General features: G+C 44.6%; 1 protein-coding gene across 1 annotated transcript in view; it reads right to left on the bottom strand.

The window, feature by feature from the left end:
- LOC120537730 (nuclear receptor ROR-beta-like) overlaps positions 1-22,291 on the bottom strand; it is a 33,955-nt gene extending 11,664 nt beyond the window's left edge. Inside the window, exon 1 of the mRNA XM_039766887.1 lies at positions 22,061-22,291. Within this exon, the coding sequence (XP_039622821.1) occupies positions 22,061-22,067 (7 nt within the window). The 5' untranslated portion in view covers positions 22,068-22,291. The remainder of the gene's footprint in view (positions 1-22,060) is intronic.
- Positions 22,292-23,658: the final 1,367 nt, after the last annotated feature.

Here is a 23,658-nt window from a genome sequence, read left to right on the forward strand (position 1 = left end):
TTTTTTAGAAGAAGAATTAAGTGGACAGGCCTGGTGAGATCCGATGGGCTGAATTCCCTGTTCTTGTCCAGGTTGTTCAAATGACCCCTAATCACATCTGTCCATTAATATCATCATTGAACTAAGGCCAATTAGCACCAGAGGAGAGGAAACCAAAACTCCATTCAGCAGCATCCATGGAGAAAATGAACTTCTGGGAGGTCCACAGTCAGCATTCGAGGTGCTTTTATATACAAGTGTTGAATATTCCCAACGTAATGAAATGATACATTTTAAAGTCTCACATACCATCTTCTGTGCCGTCTTTTTTGTTTTGAAACTTCACAACAGCAATAAAATGTACAGCGCTGTATTTGAGCCAAAGAGAAAAAAAATGAAGGACATGGCGAAAAGGTATATTTTGTGATTAAGGTGGATATTTAGGGTATAATCTCGAAAAGTCCACTTTAACCTCATAGTTTACTTTATCATTATAAGAGACCGTCATAAATGTCATCTTAAACCGTCCCCAATTGTTAATCACTTCCTGCTGCTGCGGGGTCCTCCTGACCTGACAGCAGCACTCGCCACACAGAACACGTCACATTTCTGATATTCCAGCTCTCTACACATTTAGAATCCTTAGATTTATACTTGACATCACGTCCATGATGAAATGCATTAAAGTATTAATGTTACATTTTACAGATAAATTGTTAACTTAATTTAGATAATGAATACTGTTAATAATTACACACATGTAGGGGTGGCATGGTGGCTGAGCAGTAGCGCTGCTGTCTTGCAGTAGGGAGTCCCGTCGTTGGTGTTCTCTGCCTGCAGTTTGCACGTTTCCCTGGCAGGTTTCCACAGTGTGCTCCAGTTTCCTTCCAAAGACATGAAGGTTTGGGGGTCTGGTGATGCTAAAATGACGCCAGTGTATGTGTGTGCTTGTGTTCACCTTGTTGTGTTGAGCTGATGCCCCATCCAAGGATTGTTTCTGCCTCGTGCCCAATGCTTGCTGGAATGGGCACATCCCTGGATTGATGGATATAATCATTAAACATCCTTTTCAGAGATATTGTGGCAGGGTGTCCTCGGAATTTAATGAATGTTTTGGGAAATTCACAACACCGCAAAGACAAACCTGTTCTCACCGTGATGATATCTCACACTGCCACCTGGTGGAATCTTCTAGATTTATGCAAAATATGTGCCCGAGTATGAACAGTGCAACGCTTGCCTAGCAGTAGCATCTGCTGGAGCACACATCACGTCGCGTTAAGTATAAACCTGGCCTAAAGGTGAATCGCACACTCGAGGACACCTAGTGGAGATTAAGGGGAAGTGCATTTAAAACTGAAGCCACAAAACACTTCTTCAAAGTTTTGGGACTCGGGTACAAACTACCGAGACATGAAGCTGAAGCAGAAACCTTGACAAGCCTTAAGAAGAATCAGGATGAGATATCAGGACAGCTCGGCTATTAGCTAAACAAGAGGGCATGATGGACCGTAAGGTCTTCTCTCTTTTGAGAGAATCATGGAAGAACATAAGAAATCCTTTCGAATGAGACCAGGACAAATGTATACTCCAGCCTTCCTTCCTCCATCTTTTGTCAAGCCATCCAGCCTCAGAGTGGAATTTGGTAGAATCTCTTTATGTTTTAAGGAGACACTTTGTGATGGACTGACATCCCATCCTGGGCTGGTGCACACCTAGGGATCAGTGCAGTTAATTGAGTTTAGAAGATGGACTTGTTCTGGTATTTTGTTTTTTTTTCCCTATACAAAAACTAGAATGCGGCACCGTCAGGTTTAAAATAAATAAATAAAGGAAGGAAGGAATTTCGTATGGACTCAAGAAAGGCGCTTGATTACTGGTACAGGGATCGAACATCCATTTTCCTCCAGTGGCTCTTTAGCAGGTCCTCCCGTAAGAGCCACCTCGTCACCCAATTGTAACAGAATTACGTGCTACTCAGGCAGCAGGACACAACGGCGTTGCCCTCCGCTCACTTGATTGAATACTCGGAGAGTCACAGTGACACAGGAAATGATTTCTCTGTGCGTAATTAGGAGAATGGCTTTATTGCATCTTCAACTGGGTTTTATTGCAGCCTCAGGGGTGGGCGATCAGATTTGCTGCTTGCTTTGTTGTTCTAATGAAGCACATTTTTTAAGGACAAATGATAATTAATGCCCTGAATCGGTAGATACAAATAAATAAATAAATAAAACTGCAGAATAAATCCTCCTCCACCTGAACCCAAAGAGGAGAGAGAAAAACAAAACAAAACCTGAACAGCACACAACGGTGGTGCAGATCTCGTTTCACATCCCCATCTCCATTACCTCTCATCACAATTCGGCCTTTTATCTCATGCGGCGATCGCACACCACAATGAAACACGGTACACTGCTCACTTTCTTCTGCATAAAGGCAGTTCCTCACGGAGTCCTTCACTTAAACATCTTTCCTTCTCCAGCTTGGACATAAATGATGAATTCAGCCTCAGGTCGATTCATCTAAAGAGGGCTGTGGAAAATGTGAACCACGCCGGGCACAAGGCAGACGCCAAAGCTGGACGGGACATCAATCCCCCTATCACAGAAGCCAATCATGACAATGGCCACCATGTGCTCTGTGAGGGTGCAGGAAATCCTCAGGGCCATTTGGGAACATGTAAACTCCACACAGATTTGAAGCCGTGAGGTAGCTAAAGTAAACACAGCGCCACCTACCTGCTGTTTACACGGTAAAAATCTTCGCGGTTGTGCATTCAAGTGCTAATCCAATGACTGAATGAGGGAGCAGTTTGATTAAATACGTGACGTGCACTGCAGCTTTGTAATAAAGTACTGCTTGGTGCGCTCCGATGGCTCTGCGCTATTCATTTATTTCTACCCATCCATCAGAATGACATATAAAACGTGCAACAAAAATTAACCCGTTAGCTGCGATTGGCTCCAGCAGACCCCCGTGACCCCGTAGTTAGGATATAGCAGGTTGGATAATGGATGGTAAATGCCAATGTGATCAAGCAGGTGCAAGAAGTGGATGAATGAAATGTTAAGGCATGGATGAATGGGGATGGATGGATAGCTAAAATGTTATTGTAGAATTTCCAAGCAGAGGACGGCAGCCTTCCTCCTTCCACTTTGTAGCGGGGAGGCTGTACACCACCAGCATCCCACCCAAGCTCCCCTATGGCCCACACCAAAACAGGGACTTGCCTTTCGGGTTGTCTGTCGAATCTAAACTGGCCTGGTATGAGTGACTGTGTCCCATGATGGTCCTATGACTGGCTCTAGCTTCTCGGCAGCCCTGAGTAGGTTCTCAAAATAAATAGTTGGATCCGAGTATAGATTAAGACTTCACCAATCCCTGGCCATGTGGTAGCGGTTCAAATATGGCCTTAAGTGGGCACAAACACACACCGGTCAAGAGAGACCAGAAGAAGGAGCAGTACACACCTTGGAGCCTCAAAAACCACACACAGGTCTACAAAAAGGAGAGGGACAAACGGCATGGCAGATTTAATTTAACAATCAACCCCCCGCACCCCCACCGTGTGTATTCAGCTGCCGCATGAAAGGCCAGGCTTGTTTATCTTACTTCTTCTCTTAAATCAAAACCACAAGATCAGATACCAGCGGGGTAATCGAGAATCACAGTGTTGTCCTGACCCAGATTCCTAAATCATTTCATAAGAAAGCAGTTAAGTGTCTGTGACATTTTAGCAATGGCGTAACACACACACACACGCAGCAGCAGTAGCGAGTTTCCTGGCTGAATGAATGAAGGGCCCTGTCACAGCAGACAACGCCTTTCTGAATCACTTTTTCATACATGAAGGCTTTGCTGTCTAGATTTTTATGACTGTCTGAACGTTTGGTTTCCCCCAAACTTCATAATTTTATTTAAAGTCTAATCTAAAATGATAAGGCTGGTGGTACGCTCTATTCCTTTAAGTATTCTCATTGGGGCCTGTTATTCCAAACCACTGCTCTCTATTTTCAGGTTTTATTTTGATGTAACGGCACCTGATAAAGAACGCCCTCCTCTTCTTCTTCTTCGTCGTCTTCTTTTGGCTGCTCCTGTTAGGGATTGCCACAGTGGATCATCTTTTTCCATATCCTCCTGTCCTCTACATTTTGTTCTGTCACACCCATCACCTGCATGTCTTCTCTCACCACATCCATAAACCTTCTCTTAGGCCTTCCTCTTCTCCTCTTAACTGTCAGCTCTATCCTTAGCACCCTTCTCCCAATATACCCAGCATCTCTCCTCTGCACATGTCCCTCATGAATCCTAAACTCAAATCTTTACAAGTAGAGTCTATTGTTTTCGGTGTTCTCATTATGACTCCTCACCCCACTGTGAATTACTGTTATAGGGGGTCTCAAAAGCTCCCCCGATCTGTAGCTCAATCTCTTCCTTTCGCTGTATATACAGAATATTCACACAAGTTGTAATCTTTTCCTAACCACATCTCTAATAAAGTGCCCCCAACTCAGAGTCCATAATTTGACATTAAAGTGTTTAAAAACTATTTATGAATGCTCAGCAATGCTCAGTCTAAGCAAGTAAAGAAAACCCAAGGGGTGCTGTCAGAGGGTCCCCTCTCTTAGCTCCCACATTAAACCCGACTTTTATATGTAGTCTCAGCGTAATCTCATAAATGCCTTCTACTCTTACATGTAAACTCTTAAAAATCAAAGTGCCAGAGCGGTTCTTCAGATCTATGCCACTGAGGAACCAGTTTTGGCTCCCAGAAGACCCATCCACATGAAGGTTCCAGAAAGAACTTTTTATTTATTGAGGTCCGTAACAGTAAATAACCACAAACGGACGATAACAGATTTGTGAAATCCCAGTGGGTTTCGATTTTAAAGAGACTCTCACTGCACACAACGCAGACTAAGTTCGGTTTTTCTTAATTTGTTAGTGTCCTGCTAGGTGGCCTACCATACATTAAAGAGTTCAGGTTTTTATTCCTATGTATTAGGAGGTCTTTCAAAACACACAGAACCAACTTCATACGCAAAGAACGCTTCCCAGAACTGAGTGGTGCTTTGCCAAGCCATTGCTGTATGACAGGGGTGGGCAATGTTGGCCCTGGAGAGCCGCGGTGGCTGCAGGTTTTCATTTCGACCCAACTGCTTAATTAGAAACCAATCCTTGCCAATCTCAGACCTCATTTAATTTTATGGCTTGTAAGTCTGCAATGTAAGGTTCTTATATCGTAGATTTTTTTCCTTTCCAAGGATGTCATCCAAATGATTTGAAGCCTAAAACGCCTCATTTTCTATTAAATGTTTCATTAAATCAAACAGTGCAGACTGAACACATAGAGACGTAATTGGGAAAAAAGCAAGATGGAGAACTGCTGGCTGCTTTGTCATTTACATCTTACTGCTAATAAGGACTAGGAGCCATTAAAACTGTGAATGCAGCAGTTTAAGTTTGAAATAAGCAATTAAGGGTGGGGAACCTTAACAAGTGGTGGCACGGTGGCACAGTAAGGAGACCTGAGGTTCGCTTCCCGGGTCCTCCCTGCGTGGAGTTTGCATGTTCTCCCCGTGTCTGTGTGAGTTTCCTCCCACAGTCCAAAGACATGCAGGTTAGGTGCATTGGCGATCCTAAATTGTCCCTTGTGTATGCTTGGTGTGTGGGTGTGTGTGCCCTGCCCAGGGACTTGTTCCTGCCTTGCACCCTGTGTTGGCTGGGATTGGCTCCAGAAGATCCCCGTGACCCTGTGTTAGGATATAGCAGGTTAGCTAATGACTGACTGATGACCCTTAACAAGCGAGACCACTAAAATGAAGCATCAAAATGTCACTTGAGCAATATGTGCTTCAACCACAATAACTGACTTCTCCTTAAGAAGGTGGGTTGGAACAAAAACCTGCAGCCACTGCGGCCCTCCAGGACCAACATTGCCCACCCCTGCTCTATGAGGAACCACACAGAAAATAAAGAACCGTAAGGTGCCACTAAAGAAGCAGCATTTTTCCCCGCATGTATATCGACACGTCATGTCTGTTCCTAACCCCCTTCTTTTAAAAGTGCGCCCAACTGCTAATTAATTTTGCATACAAGTGTATCTTTGCACTTGTTTAATAGGGGCCTCTGGTCCATATGCCCTCTCTCATAAATGCCACCCTGTACTTTCCAGATGTGTCCATATTTTGATAAAGTTCTATTTTTCCTTGGATCGCTGTTAATAAGTCGCTCCTATACCTACATATTGCCGTTTCAACCCCCAGTCCTACTCATTTATTTTTTTCTCACAACTGTACCGTACTCTCCAAGTATTCACACCAACTTCAATTTCCAACCACCTCTCTCCACACTGTGGTGGCTCTGATGCTGGTATACAGAAGGTTAGCGTTTCAAATCCCCATTACTGCCAAAAGAGATCCTACTCTGTTGGGCCCTTGAGCAAGACCTTTAACCTGCACTTGTACAGCACCTCTGGAGCAATTGGTGACCCTGCACTCTGACCCCAAGAGGTATGTGAAAACTAACAAATTCCTAATACAAGAAATTGTATAAGGCAAAACAAAGAACTAAAAAAAAAACACACACACACACACACACACACACACAAGATAATGTCCCTTACTGCGTCCTCAAGTGTCACGTATTCCTAACCACTTTGTCACAAGTGCACCCCATTCTTCATTGCCTCCTCCATTAGTCTCACTTATTTTCTAACCACTTCATTAGTGTGCCTACTGCGTCTAAAGTGCCCCAATTCCCTAAACCACCCCACCTCTGCTCAAAACCAACTTCAGAAAAGTGTTTCATTTTTTTTTTTTTTTTCGGCCTCCCGTCACGCTCCACACGCTCAGCCTTTCATTTTTGCTCATTTCTTTTTTTTTCTTTCTTATCCTCAGTTATATAACTCTTGTCCAATCCCATTCCACAGGCTAAACTAGCTCAGTGAGGTCACCTTAGCAACACTCTCCTCCTGCGCGTCCCCATTGGCCGACTGTCGGTGTTTGTTTATTGTCCTTATTTACTGATTGGCCAGGCCCCTCTGTCACTCACACGCCCCAGCAGTCAGGCTATCTTAATGAAACTAATTTGCCCGACTGACACAGTTTCTAGTAGTAAAGAAGGGAGGGGTGAAGGGAATTAAGGTGGACTTGTATTCAGTTACAGGAAATGATTTATTTATACATAATAGGAAAGCACAAACAAGAGCTTCACCCTGACGGTGCCATTTAGAAGTTCTGATCACCTGAAAAACGGTCATTTTTGCTTGCCTTTTCACTACCTTCATAATGGCTAACAAGGTACAACACCCTAGTACTACAGACATACAAGACACCGAAATGTGCCGCCACTACATGGAACTGAAGACCCGGTGGAAGAAACTGGCACACATGGACAGCAATATCTTCTTCTTCTTCTTAACAAAATGCAAAAAGGAAAATCTTATCCTGAAAGGCATCATGATAAGGAATCCAACCATACACACTACATGTAAGATTTCTCAAATCTTAAAGATTTTCCAATGCCGTCTCTGTCCTGGTGTCTATATCAACACAGGGTACTCCAGTTTCTGTATTACATCTCGCCTGAAGAAGGGGTCCGAGTTGCCTCGAAAGCCTGCATATTGCAATCTTTTTACTTAGCCAATAAAAGGAGCCATTTTGCTTGACTTTTCAATACTTGGTCAATCATCCAAGTTTGATATTACTAGACGAATGTTAACGAGTCTGCAGAGGGTGGCTTATAATACCACAATAAAGTTAATCAGGTTAGATTTTTAGACATTTTAACTTAATCTACGCAACAGGCCTTTAATGACCTCTTGGGCATGGCCATCAGCAGTGTCTGCTGAGGTCGAGAGAGTGTCGACCTCGTCGAGACGTTTACTTACCTTAGCAGTGACATTCATGTCTCTGGTGACTCTTCCTATGAAGTCAGTAGACGGACTGGGAGAGCATGGGGGTCATGAGGTTGCTGGAAAGGGGTGTGTGCAAGAGGACGAATGTCCAAGTCTTTACAGTCCTGGTGCTATATGGCTGCTAAACATGGACGCTATCCAGTGACCTGAGATGAAGACTGGACTCCTTTGGTACTGTGTCTCTCTGGAAAATCCTTGGGTACTGTTGGTTTGACTTTGTGTTGCTCATGGAGTCCCGAATGAGGCACATTACCTGCATTGTGAGGGAGCGTCATTTACGACACTATAGCCATGAAGCGTGATTCCCAGAGGGTGGTCTGGCTCGCATTGCGAGGACCTGAGCTGCTGAACAACACCAAGGGGATGCCCACGTAACACTTGGCATACTGTAGGTAGAGGGTCATTTTCGGTTGGGGGGACTAAACCACATGTCTGCCTGGGGGGGGTTGCCAACCAGGATCATGAGCTGCTACAGTGTGTGGTGGGTGCAGCAAAGTGCTGTATCAGCACATGCTCCCCAACCTGACCTACCCAACAGGAGCCCCCTGAAATTAGGTTCATTTGAAGGGGTATTTCAGCCTTTGACACTTGACAGACACACTAATTGATTTGCTGTAACCTTCTCTCTGCTTATTAAATAATCTGTAATGGACTTCAACACTGTGTCACTGGTGAGAAACGAATTTGGACTCGACCCTCTGAATGTGACGTCCTGCCATGGATGAACCCTGGGCCTCCTAGTCAGCAGCTTGTCCAGTGGAGCCAAAGAGAATTTCCCTCTCCCTCCACTCACCCATCTTCTGAGCAATTCTGGGCAAGCCCCCCAAATATCACCAGTAAGATGTTGCTCAGAGTCCCACCACTCTCCATTTTACGTTATTACACAGAGAGGGTATGGCCACTTATTAGAGAAATCTGCCATGGACTGCAATAGGACTCCGGTCCTCTCAATATCATGTCCTCACACTAACAGTCAGTCAGTCAGTCATTTTCTAACCTGCTTAGTCCAGAACTGGGTTTGGGTAGGGGGTGCTGGAGCCTATCCCAGCTAGTATAGGGTGCCAGTCACACACACACACAGACAAACTAGGGGCAATTTATTAACGTCAAGACAGAATACATGCGTGTGAATGAGAGGGAGGTCAGTGGAATGGTGAGGATGAGGGAGTTGGTGAAGGTGGATGAGTTGAAATACTTGGGATCAACAGTACAGAGTAATGGGGATTGTGGAAGAGAGGTGAACAAGAGAGTTCAGGCAGGAGGGAATGGGTGGAGAAGAGTGTCAGGAGTGATTTGTAAAGGACGGATATCAGCAAGAGTGAAAGGGAAGGTCAACAGGACGGTAGTGAGACCAGCTATGTTATATGGACTGGAGACGGTGGCACTGACCAGAAAGCAGGAGACAGAGCTGGAGGTGGCAGAGTTAAAGATGTTAATATTTGCATTGGGTGTGACGAGGATGGACAGGATTAGAAATGAGTACATTAGAGGGTCAGCTCAGGTTGGACGGTTTGGAGACAAAGTCAGAGAGGCGAGATTGCGTTGGTTTGGACATGTGCAGAGGAGAGATGCTGGGTATATTGGGAGAAGGATGTTAAGGATAGAGCTGCCAGGCAAGAGGAAAAGAGGAAGGCCTAAGAGGACATTTATGGATGTGGTGAGAGAGGACATGCAGGTGATGGGTGTAACAGAACAAGATGACGAGGACAGAAAGATATGGAAGAAGATGATCCACTGTGGCGACCCCTAATGGAAGAAGCAGAAAGAAAAAGAAGAATCCACCTAACCTGCACGTCTTTGGACTGAGAGACGAAACGACAGCACGTGGAGGAACTCAACACAGACATGGGGAGAACCCTGGTCTCTTTACTGCATGGCAGCAGCACTACCACTGCCCCCCCACCCAGTGCCGCCCCTCACACTGACAGGGTGGTTGTAAACCCGGAGCCTCCAAGTCAGTAGGTGGCAGCGTGTCCAGTTGAGCCAAAGAGAGTTTCCCCTTTCCCAAGTGAACGAGAAAGCTTCCGACTTCTAAACTACAACTGGCAGGCACCATGTTCCAAACTATCCTTGATGCCCTCCACCTTTCAGTCCTGTGAGGAAGCCCCCAAATATCACCAGTAAGGTATGAGTCAGGGAGAGACTGGCCATGTCTTAGAGACAGAATGGAAATCATTCAGGATTCCAACCCTCGCCACTTCAAGTCCTCACACTGACAGGGTGGCTGCAAACCCGGTGCCCCCCCCAGGTAAGTAGCTGGCAGTTTATTAACTTGTCTCGTTTCACACGGGTGATCAGTAGACCAGCAGGAGTGCCCACTGCAGCACCACAATGGCAAGGCTTTGATATTAAATAAAGAGTAAAGAGAATGGAGGTGGGAGATGAAGAAGAAAAAGAAGAAGGAGAACCACATGGGGCTACCCGATGGAGTTCTTCGCTTAAGGATTTCTCATTTTCTTCCATCTATTTGTGTTTCTGTTACTCATCCTTCCATTGTAGGCTTTATTGAGATTTTGTTTTTAATCTTTGGCCTACCCGCCATTCATTTTGGGCTCAAGTGCCCCCGTTCATTGCTCAGAATAGGACTCTTCATTTGAAACTTTCCTTCCATCAAGTAGGGGAGTGTGCTGGCAAAGCGTTCATTTGCAAATGGGATTTTTGCATTTATTTTTCTACATTTTTTTTTAAATTAAAGATAAAAAAAGACAAAAAAATTGGACAGTAGGCAGTTGCTGCTCCACTTCTTTCAAGATATGTGGTCGTCACAGTTGGCAGGCTTGGCGCTGACTCAGGTCGACTCTCTCACTGAAACGGCCCTGACATTCGAGTTTATATAACTTTGTCCAAAGGTTGCAGTCCACAATGCTCTGTTTTTACGTAACACTCCCTGGGCTCTTAATCAGCACAGAGCAGAGTCTGCGGTGTCAGTTGGCCATGCCAGTGTGTTTGCTGGGTCCTGTAGCACGTAGAAATGTTATGTTGGTCGACTCGGTGGGGGGTTTTGGAACAAAAAGGCTCCCTCATTATTTACCAGGGAGGACTGGGAAACAGAGAATGTCGAAGAGGTGACAAACCGACTAAGGGGGGGGGAGCAGAAGAATACAACGCAGAGACACGAGCAGAAACTGAACACCGGGGTCAAAGCATCGGCGGAAATGCTGCACGAGGACACCGAGGACCACCGCGAGGAGAGATGTGGCTGGCCGTCTGGGTGAGAAGTCGAGAGGATAAAACCGATGTTAACGTGCGGCCCTTAATGAAGATTGTGATGGACGGTCTTCAAAATAAATAAAAATGAGCAAACAAATGGAAATGATGCTTATTAGTTGCTTGAACTAAACTTCTGCATCGGCCACACTACTTTTATATGCGGACCTCATGACTATTACACTGACTTCATTTATTATTTCTCCATTTACGCTTACATGTTTGGAACTGGTAATAGCTAACTGGGCTTCTCATAGTTTAAAGTTTCCTTAGGTTATCGTCTACCCTTATATGCTCTTATCTAAGGTATCTATCTATAGGTTTGCTCCAAACGATATTTCATTGTGCTGTACAGTGACAATAAAGCTATCTCACATCTTGGACAGCCAACTACCGTATATACTCGCATACAAGTTCTCCTGCAGAGACGTCTGGGCTTGATATTACCGTAGAATTTCCAGTATTTTATAATGTCAAACTGTATAAGTCGAATGTGGCTAAACTGATGCTATTGGTCCAAGAGATTATGATATGCTAACGCCCACCTGAGAGTAACCATGGAGCACACGCCTTTTATTTGTATATATTGTGCCTACGTGACCACATGACAATACCCGATCTGTTCCAAAGTGACGTTTGCAGTGTTTTGTGTTTTTTGTATCTCGCACCCTCACACACCTTTATCGTAAGAGCATCCCTTATCTATGGAGCGTTCGATCAGAAGAAAATATGAAGCTAGTTTTAATTTAAACGTCATTGAAGTGGCGAAAGAAATTGGTAACTGCGCTGCTGCGACAAAATTTGATGTGTCTGAGAAACTGGTGTGAGATTGGAGGAGGCAAGAAGATGTAAAAAAAATTAAAAATTAAGTGTCGCATTTTTGAATGGGTGTGTAAGTCGGGGTCTGATTTTATGATTGATTTTTCAGGTTTCAAGACCTGACTTATACACAAGTATATATGGTAAGAATTTCAGTCCTTTGTACACGCAACAGTACGACGAGTAGCCAATTTTAATCAAAAGAATAAATAAAAGGCCTCGTGTTTGGAGCAACGCGTCAACTGCATTTTCAGATTCTCTTTTTAAATTTACACGGTGAGTCAAAATTATGTTAACATTTGAATGGCCAAAACAATTTATTCACAAAGCATACTTCACATGTTCAAGATGATTTACAGGAATGTCTCAACCTGTTCACCATCATGTTCAACACACAAAAACCAACGAGCAATAGTGCCATTTAAAGCCCGGACACACATTTCGCGGGGAATAGATGATACCACAGTCCGTATTCTGTCCTTCAGGCTATTGATATCACAAACTGTCCTGCTACACATGCGCTCCTTCACCATACCCCATAACCAGAAATCACAGGGAGTGTGGAGACCATGGACATGGTCCACCACAAGCTCTCCATCGACCTGGAAAGGCTTGGCCGAGATCAAAATAATCCATTAGTGTTAACATAATTTTGACTCACCCTGTACGAAAAGCAAGTAACATTCCATACCAACAAGTCAAACTTAACAAAACTAAATTCAGCTCAACCCGCACCCAAGAAAAAGAGAGGAAGGCCATCAGCCAGAGTAAAGTCGAAAACAGGGAGGAGAATCCTATTCCCCAATATAAATGCTTATTCTAAAATGTTATCGATCAGATCCTGGCAGGTTTTTAAATGTTTTGCACAGATCCTCTGAGGGGGAATTTGATTTTTTCCAGTTTCAAATAGTATATGACATCAGTTTCCCACTGACTTAAAATAGGCGAGTTAGGGTCCTTCCAGTTGAGCAAGATAAGTCTACGTGCCAATAGTGAGGTAAAGGCCATTACAGTTTGTTTGTCCTTCTCCACTTTAAGCCCCTCTGTGAGCCCACCCGTCACAGCTGATAATGGGTTAGGAGTGACTGTGACACCAGAGCATTTCAAGATTCTGGTCCAGCGTGTTGTTAATTTGGTGCACCCCCAGGACATGTGGCCCAGTGAGGCTGGAGCTCGATTGAAATGTTCTCAGGATGTTTTTTTGCCCTGGAAACATTTTGGACAATTGTAAAACGAGAGCGATGTGCTCAATAAAAAATTTCAAAGTTGAGTAATTGAATGTTTTGCACATATTGAGCTCGCGTGTATTCTGTGCATGGCTGCCTTCCACTCCTTTACTGAAATGCTGAGTGAGAGATCCTTTTCCCACTGTACTCTGTGATCTTTATAAGGAAGGGACTTTAAAATGTTTTTATATATTACAGAAATGCCGAGTCCTTAAGAGTGATCCGTATTTCTTGAGGAATGAATAGAAATCAGATTCTAACAACAATTAAAAATAAATAAAATATCTTAACTCACTTTTTGGGTGCATCAAGCAGCAAGCCAGCAGTGCACGTGTGATATCACAAACACGCAGCCTGAGCACAAATGCAAGGAGCAGAGCCGCAGAGGCCAGTGCAGCAGGCACTAAGACAGCAAACCGAATGGCCGACAAGTCAGGCGTTGTTTTATGTTGCGCCTTCCACGCAGCCCTGCACCGTTATAAAGTACACTGAAGTGCAGTGCGACAACAGACAAATGTCACCCACCGTACGAAAAGTACCTCATCAGAGAGCAGTGACATTCCATTGGCGGTGTCACCCTAAAGCCACCAATAATTAGATAGATAGATAGATAGATAGATAGATAGATAGATAGATAGATAGATAGATAGATAGATAGATAGATAGATAGATAGATAGATAGATAGATAGATAGATAGATAGATACTTTATTAATCCCAAGGGGAAATTCACATAATCCAGCAGCAGTATACTGATACAAAGAAACAATATTAAATTAAATAATAGTAATTAAAATAAATTACAGGGTGGAATAAAGCTAAGGACCTGCAATGGCATCAAGAAGAGTGCCTGTTACTGTCAGCAGGGATCCTACACCTGTGGGCCCTACAGCAAGGCCCTTAACCTTAAATTACTCCAGGGGTGCTGTATAATAGCTGACCCTGCGCTCGGACCCCCAAAGATCATGTGAAAAGAATGTTCCCTCAGAGATTAACAAAGTATACCAACCCAAAACAATAAATAAATAAATAAATAAATAAAAAGGGGCGGCACGGTGGCACAGTGGTAGCGCTGCTGCCTCACAGTTAGGAGACCTGGGTTCGCTTCCCGGGTCCTTCCCGCTTGGAGTTTGCATGTTCTCCCCGTGTCTGCTCAAGTTTCCTCCCACAGTTCAAAGACATGCAGGTTTGGTGCATTGCCGATCCTAAATTGTCTCTAGTGTGTGCGTGTGTGCCCTGCGGTGGGCTGGCACCCTGCCTGGGGTTTGTTTCCTGCCTTGTGCCCTGTGTTGGCTGGGATTGGCTCCAGCAGACCCCAGTGACCCTGTAGTTAGGACATAGCGGGTTGGATAATGGATGGATGGATAAATACAAAGCCGACTCTAGTGCCTTTCCTATCTATCACTTTTGAGTACAGCGCCTCTGAGGTGAAGGAACTGTGTAGGTATCGTGAAGGTTGCCTGTTCAAGTCCCATTACTGCCAGACGGGGTCCTACCTCGCTGGGCCCTTAACCTTTAAATTTGCTCCAGGGTGCTGTACAATGGCTGACCCTGCGTTCTGACCAGTAAAGGTCATGCAAATCAGGCAAAAAGGCAATTCCCCCACCCCGGGGATTAACAAAGTATATCAAAAACAAAAAATGTCACTAGCCGGCCCTGCACTTTGGCTCAGCTACGGTGCCTCAATTAATCAGACGATTATTGATTAACAAACCGCTTGGTTGTCATTTGGCTAAACGCAAGTTGAAGATTTCCCAGTTCCCACTCCAAAAATGTAACTAAGCTGAACACAACAGTGCACTGAGAGCTGCAGGAACCCAACTTCATCTCCAGGCCTGGGTCACCATCTGTGTGGAGTCCGCATGTTGTCTCCACGTCCTTGTGGGTTCCCTCACCGACCCCAAAGAAACAACACGCTCATTTGGTGTATTGGTAGCTCTAAAGTATCCCTTTGTGTGTGTGTGTGTGCCCTTACAACAGATTAGTGTGCCACCCTCGGTTAGTTTCCTGCCCCTGCACTAAGAAGTTGAAAGCCCTCCAGCCCCCGAGACCCCAGTTAAGACAATGGATGGACGATTAATTAAACTCGCGGACCTGCTCATTGATTGAAGCTCCATGGCTCCCTCTAGAGGAGGACCAGCAGCAGATGCCCAGGGTCACTACGTCACACACCCCAGCTGATTTCCTGTCACGGACACTAACCTGTGTGAGGGGGACAGGGGTCATGAACTGAAGACACAGCTTAGTCTTTAATCCCTGCAGCTGTTGGCCGATGTACAACTGGACGGATTTATTAATTTCCTTTTCAGAGAGCTGCTAGCTGGACCCAAATGCCAGGAGCTTGTTAATAATGAAATTAAAATTCTTTTGCTCGCTGCCATCATCTGTTTGCTTTGGGGTCTTCAGCAAGGGATACAAAAACAAACCAAACTAGCGCAGCAAACACATCGTCTCACAATGGAGCGAAACATTCGTGAAGGCACCCAATTCAACTTTGGGACCACAGCCTAATCCCGGCAGCACTGGGCAAAAGGCAGAAAGGGACACTTGGTGGAGCCTCAGTGCATTGCAGGGGTCATTAATACAAGGGGCTAATTTAGAATCGCCAGTCCTCTGTGAGCGGAGAAGAAAACACAAATGGACACGGGAGGAACATCTAAAACAGTGGAAACAGCAGAACAAAGGAAGCAGGACTCTCTTCAAAAGCCATTAGCGCAATCATTAGAGAGCCGAAAAGCAGTCAGGCTGACCGGCCGCGTCCTCTCCTGCGCGCTTTCCTTTCCAGTCCACCTCATTACCAGCCGGACCCCCTGACTTCAGCAGCAAGTCCCAGCAAAAAGGTCATCGATGGCACCCACCACCCGTCTCGACCACCAAGACCATTAAGGACTCGCCAATCAGAAGCAATCAAATCGGACCCAGTGGAGCATTCAGACTGAAACTGGGGGGCTGGGGGTTCACTATATCACCCACCCCCACCCCTATTCTAATAACCAACTAACCAATTCACAGCAGTCTGAAGCCCTCACCCCGCAGATCTCAGCCAAACATTCACCGTCCTCCCTGCGACACGGCTGGGATTCACGAAGATGGCAGCCGCCTTCACAAAATGGCTCTCGCGTGAAGCGCTGATGCCGTATCACAGCACAGAAGCTTCCAGATACTCTGCGCACTGCGGCAGAAGACACGATGTGGACGCTCTACCACCGTACAAGCCACATATCAACATCTCGCGTTACATAATCATACACAAGCGGACCCCGAGGGGTGCAAAGCAACCCCAAAAGCAGCTCTTGGACTCCAACTGCCCACAAAGCAGAACGGTCAAACCAGATTTTTTACTACGACTGCCCCTCGGACAAGCATCAAACATGCAGCTTTGGAAATAGTCTGCCCAACGAGACTCCATACTTACCTGGCATAAAAAGAGGCCTCCTCAGCACATATTAACTTGAGGTGAAAGAAGGAAAGAAAGGAAAAGTCTAAGCAGGGTTCATAACCCAGAACAGAATCAGGAGGGAGATCAGGACCGGCCTGGGATGGGATGGGATGGCCAGTCCATCACAGGACCCCCCACGCTCAATTTGGGAGAGAAATGACAACGTAGACAGAGGACACCTGAGCAGACATACGAGAAACATACAAACCACAAACTGCCGGGTGCAGGATTTGAGCCTCGGACATACTGTAGTTTATGTAGTGGAAGTATTGTGAACCTGAGAGAAATGAATGTCAGAGCAGCGTCCGAGACTCTGGTGAGCAGGCAGACCTTCTCAAAAGCCCAACTGGCACTTGCCTGCACCTCACAACACGCAGGAAATGGAACATGTCACCTCGACACCAGCCCTCAACCACGGGTGTGTAGATAGATAGATAGATAGATAGATAGATAGATGAAAGGCACTATATGATAGATAGATAGATAGATAGATAGATAGATAGATAGATAGATAGATAGATAGATAGATAGATAGATAGATAGATAGATAAATGAAAGGCACTATATGATAGATAGATAGATAGATAGAAGTAGAGACATGACAGTTACAAGAGTGACTGCTAAGTTTCTTGAGCTTATTAGCAGGTAATTAGTTCAGAAAAACAAGTATTAGCATCAAATCAGGACACTTTCAAACGTGCTGTTTATTTAGCACAAACACGTAGCCCAGACAAGGCCATTTCAAATCCCCCCACATCTAACAACTCATCTTATCCAGTTCAGCATCACGGGGGAACCGGGGTCTATCCTAAATTTAAGAATAAGAACACTTAATAAGACACTTCAGGGCTACTATAGCATTTCACACACACAGTGGCACCAGTAAGCCAAACAGGTGCAGACAAATGTGCTCACAACTTTCTCAGATGTGCTAAATCCAATTCAGCAGCACTGGGCAAAAGGCAGAAAACTACCCTGGACAGAGTGATACACACATTTGGCACCCTCAAAAGACCCCCAAGCAGCACTAGGCTGGGACCTAAAGTGCACACGGCAATAGGTTTACGATAAAAGACGTAGCTGTGCTACCCCATCTAAGATGCATTGAAATCTAAGTAGGCAACAAAGACCTCAGCGTTACTGTTGGCAATACAGTGTGCCCATTTGGTTGCTATGTCTCTGTTACATACTGTTTGGTAAAGGATTCATAACAGCGGTGCTAATGATTGCGATGTGCCATCTATTGGATAGCCTGTGTATGTTACATAAAAGTTGCTAAAGAATTTATAAAATCAATACTACAGTTTGTGAGGCACCATCTGTTGGAGATGTTCAAGACTAGTAATAACGGTGCTAATTTTTAGGATGCGCCATTTGCTGGATAGCCCATGTCTGTCACATTCCATTTGGTAAAGGACTTGTAAAAGCAGTGCTAAGGTTTGGGATGTGCCATTTGTTGGACAGCCGAGGCACAGCAACTAGATGGACACACAGGCAGACACACAGACGCTGGTCCTTTTATTAAGGTGGATAATGACACAGGTAAAAATGAACGGCACCATAGTAAATGAAGGACTTACTGATAACTTTAACTGCTTGAAAGGCACAGACTCCCGACATGACCGTGGCAGAGTAGTTGGCATTGCTGCCTAACAGTGAAGCTGGCTGGGAATTGAAACCAAGGCCCTTGCACTGTGTGGAATTCTCATATCCTCCTCCCTGTTGGTTTTCTTCAGATATTCCTGTTTCTGTCATCACCCCAAAGAGACACGTATATTTGTGTGACTGCCAGCTCTTTACCCACCCGGGTTGTGCCAGTAAGGCACAGCCGCATTCAGGACTTATTACAACTTCAGGCTAGGGTCCTTGCTGGAATAAGCAGGTGCAGAGAAAGGATGGGTGCTGACAGCAGACTAATATAATCTGAGGTTTTGCTCCTTTGTGTGATTTTATTTAGTCCAGCTCTCCCAGCTGACTATCACTTTCATCACTGATCTATAAGAATTAAAAGCCCATCTCATTTCTAATCTGAAACACTGAAGCACTAAACTCTGCGTTCTTTTCCTGACATTATTTCACATTTGATTTCTCTCATATTCTGCCTACCTTGTAATGGCAGGCGGTCTGTAACATTCATATCAATACACATGTACACAGCCACCGCTTTGTCAAAAATGAAAATCGTTTTGTGTCAAAGATTTTATACAGAAAATTATATATATGTGTGAACATACACACATATCGGAAGCCATTTAATCCAATTCAGCGTCATAAACACTTCTCAGGTACAAGATGGAGGAGAACTCTGGACAGGTCACCAATTCATCCCAGGGCCAGTTTAGTGTCACCAGTTACCCTAAATCATGTTTTGGGAGGGGGACGTGGGATAAAACCAGAAAACCCAAAGAAAACATGCGAGAACTTGCAAACGTCACCCAGATGACATGAATGTGTACACACTTACACACACACACACACTCACACACACAGACAGACACACACACACACACTCACACACACACACACACACACACACACACCTAGGAGTGTAACTGAGCAACTCACAACAAAAGTGTGTTAAACCAGCCAACCCATCATTCCTTTCTAAAGCTTCCTTCACGGCACACAAAACACTTCCTAGAAACAGATCCATTGTCCTTACATGATGGGCCAGTGGGGGGCTCACACCCCTAAGGGGGTCTTGTTAAGCTCAGTCCTTTACCCTCAAGCCCTCGTCTTTGTGACAAACACCTTGAAGCCTTTGAATATTACTGCAGAAGTGGCTGCTACTCTCATAAATATTTTTTTTTAATTAAAAGAATGTTCCCCTCCACCCCAAATCCCACTGTAATTATTTTAACTCATTTTTTTTTGTTTGTTTCAAAACTCATCTGTCTTCCATTCTAATTCAGTGTTTTGTTTTACTTTTATAACCCATGCACCTATTTTTTTTTTCTATTTTCTGTATTTTTCACACTGTGATGAGCGCCATGGGGACGATCAGGCAGACAGCACTGCTGCTTTATGGCATGTGGACCCCGGGGTATGCCATCCCAGGTGGGATGTCGTTTGTCTGAAGTTGCTTATCTCGGTCCCGATGGTCCGAGCCCGTCTCAAGAAGACTTGCCGCCAAGTGTGAAGGCGTGTGGGTGGACGTGTGAGTGTGCCCCTCCGCCCAGCCAGGGCTTGCTTGCTCTTACCTTCTGCCACCGACATGCAGCAGGTTTGGCAATGGATGGCTGGCTGCCACCAGGGTTGCCTTTCAAACATAAACATGTACATTCGGAAAAGTCAAAGGTCTTTCCTTTGTAAAATATGTACTGGGATAAGTTCTAATTCATCCCCCCCTTCCCGAATGAACATATATGTAAATATTGGTATGCAGTAAGAGTTGTATTCTATCTGACGGTAACGATTACTATAAATTGTTGGGTAATATTTTGTGCAAGATATCAATGGCACTATAAAATGAACCACTCATACTTTAAACAGCATCGTATTTTCCCCACAATATGGACTTCCCACCACCTCAAGTTTGCATTAACATTTTACATTGAGGGCAGTATGGTGGTGCAGTGGGTAGAGCTGCTGCCTCGCAGTTAGGAGACCTGGGTTTGCTTCCCTGGTCCTCCCTGTGTGGATTTTGCACGTTCTCGCCGTGTCTGCGTGGGTTTCCTCCCACAGTCCAAAGACATGCAGGTTAGGTGCATTGGTGATTCTAAATTGTCCCTGGTGTGTGTGTGCCCTGTGGTGGGCTGGCACCCTGCCCGGAGTTTGTTTCCTGCCTTGCGCCCTGTGTTGGCTGGGATTGGCTCCAGCAGACCTCCATGACCCTGTAGTTAGGATATAACGGGTTGGATAATGGATGGATTTTACGTTGAATTATTTGGCTGATGCCTTTATCCAAGGTGACTTGTAACATAGATAGAAGCTGAACCAATTTATTAAAATTGTCTCTATTTGGAACACAGGCAGGTGAAGTGACTTGCTTAGGGTCACACATTGTCAACAGCAAAGCTTTCAACACTACGCCACACTCCCCGCTAGTTAATTAGTGCCACATGGAGAGTGTGTGTGTAACTGTGCCCTGTTATAGACTGACAACCCCGGACTGGCACTGCCATTAAAAAGAATTAGGCACAGATCACGGGGTGGGGGGGGTTAAGGGACCCAGCCGCATAGGTTTGCTACCAAACAACGGTCGGGTGGCACACTAATAAGCTTAGCCTGGGGCTCAAAATAACCTAGCACTGGCGCTGCTGGCACGCCACCTGAAGTCCGAGTAAGTTAGAAAATGAATGACTGGGTGTGTGGTGGTGGGGGGCTGACCCTCTGCTTATTACTATTTAATTTAATATTGTTTTTTGTATCAGTATACTGCTGCTGGATTATGTGAATTTCCCCTTGGGATTAATAAAGTATCTATCTATCTATCTACTTTACTCACAGCGCTGCTAGAATAAGCGCAGAGCCCTTTGAAGATAAATTAGATTAGCAGGTTAGAAAATGAATGGATATCTTAAGTATAGATACAGGATTAAATATAAAACAATTAGAGTAAATTATTATTTTTTAAACAAATCAAGGTTATATACTTTAGTTTACAGGTCTCGGTGTGATTGAACCACTCGCACAATGGGCACCATAATAATTAATTATACAAGGTCGGTGGCTGCAGTTCTTCATATCGGACACCAGAGGGAGTCTGTGTGGCTCGCTCGCACGCACATGGGAGTCCACTTGCCGGCTTTGGGCCACGCCCCCAAGGCGTGCGTAGTCGCAAGCTGACAGAATTGGGTCAGTAGGACAGGCTCGCGCGGCACACGTTTCGCAGCACGCTGCATCTCTACCAATTTGGGATTAAAAAATAAACCAATAAATGAATAAATGCGTGCCTCGGGGGTGCAATGTAGCGCTCGGCGTGTGGAAGGCTGACCAGGCGCCTTGCATGCACAAACTAACGACAATCTTGCGACCATAATCCCCCCCCGCCCCCCCTCGCCTCCACCGGACTCTTACATAACATATCCAAAGTTGGGACAAAGAAGGCAAGTGGGGGAAAAAAGCCAAATGAGCGCTTTAGCAATTCTATAGCGGAAAGCATGTACACTTTGAAACACAGTTCTCGTTTAAGTGTACTCTGCACTTACATTTAAGGACTAACTCCGCTTTTTCTTTTTTAAGTTTCAGATTGGCAGTCCAATAAAAACAAAAGGCACTGTAACAGTGTGTATTATTACAAAAACCATACACGTAACATGCGTGTTAGACAAACAGAAATAATCCAAAGCAACGCTGGAAAAAGAAAAGTCGCAAAGTGTGAAACGTGAGTCAGGGCTGTCAATTACACAAGCAACTTGCATGCGCTGCAAGAGAGTAAATTCTAATAATATTACGCAATGACATGAGTAACATTTAAGCGAATGTCTCATATCCCCAAAAACCCTTTGTACCCCACTTTGACACTCACCCTTCATGCTTCCTGATCACTCATCCGAATCTACGCAAATCTTAGGGAAATGTTGCTCGGCGCAGTCCTGCCTTTTTTTCACCCCTCTGCACGGTTTTTGCTTCGCTTTTTCCTGCCGGCTTCGTAACTCCGAGCGAGTGCCGCTGATGCAAACACCAATCTTCCTCCGCCTTCTCTTCTCGCTCCTCCGCTAACCTACTTTTCAGGGCTGTTGATGCTGCATGTGGAATCTCACATGATGCAAACCCGACAGCCACGCCCCCCCCTGTTTCGCTTAGTCCTGCCTACCTCATGGTCCCACCCCTTTTTACGAGCGAATTTTAAGGAGGAATTGTAAAGATCATCTTCCTTTCCTTTGTTGAGCACTATTTTCGTTAGTGAGAATCTGAGCGATATTTATTTTTAAACAAATCAAAGTTGTGTTTTTGAATCCATCTACCTGTCTTTTATCTAAAGCCAGGGTTGCAGTGCCAGTGTAGGCACATGTAACAAATCGGGACACTTTTAAAGGCCCCATCAAGCCTTTATGTTTGTAGTGTGGAAGGAAACACAAATTACCTGAACGAAATCCACAAGGACTCGAGCAGAATGAACAAAAGCCTGCACAGGCGGCGATCCGGCCAGGTCTGAAACACAGTCTCCCAGAGCAGGTAAAGGATGGATGTTGACGGCGGACCAATTTAATTTGAGGTGATTTTATTTAATTCAGCTGTCTCAGACAACTATCACATTCATCATAGGTCTATAGTAATTAAAAGCCCATCTCATTTCCATCATGAAACACTGAAGCACTAAACTGTGCGTTCTTTTCCTGACATTTATGTCACGTTTGATTTCTCTCATATTCTGCCTGCCTTGTAATGGCAGACGATCTGTAACATTCATATCAATACACATCTGCACAGCCACCGCTTTGTCAAAAATGAAAATCATTTTCTGTCAAAGATTTTATACAGAAAATAGTTATGCATATATCTCTATAGGAACACACACACACATACTGGAAGCCATTTAATTCAATTCAGTGTCACAGTGTCCTGCACTAACCACTATGTTGGATTTACTATTAGCTTATTACATTATTTTATGTATAGCCCACCTAGGACTGTGCTGTTGCCATAATCAAGTGTCTCCTCCTGGGTGTTAGCGACAGTTGATTTAGAAAATATTCAGACTCCTTCACTTTCTGCATACTATATTCTGTTGTAGATTTAATTTTAAATTTGCCATTTTTGCCAATAAGTCTACACTCAATTACCCATAATGTCAAAGAGAAAACATGTTTCCAGAAAGATTGGCAAATTTATTAAAAATTAAACACTGATATCCTACATTTACATATGTATTCAGACTCTTAATTCAGTACTTTGTAGAAGCCCCCTTGACAGTAATGTCAGCTTTGAGCCTACTTGGGTAAGTCTCGACAAGCTTTGCACACCTGGAGTTGGTCCGTTTATCCCTTTCTTCCTGGCAGATCCTCTGAAGCTCCATTAGAGTGGATGGGAAGTGTCTGTAAACTGTCATCTTCAGGTTTCTACACAGAAAATCTGTGGCAGCATTTCCCAACCTGTGGGCCATGGCGACATTGCAGGTGGGCC

Source organism: Polypterus senegalus, chromosome 10, assembly GCF_016835505.1.
Source record: "Polypterus senegalus isolate Bchr_013 chromosome 10, ASM1683550v1, whole genome shotgun sequence".
NCBI lineage: Eukaryota > Metazoa > Chordata > Cladistia > Polypteriformes > Polypteridae > Polypterus > Polypterus senegalus.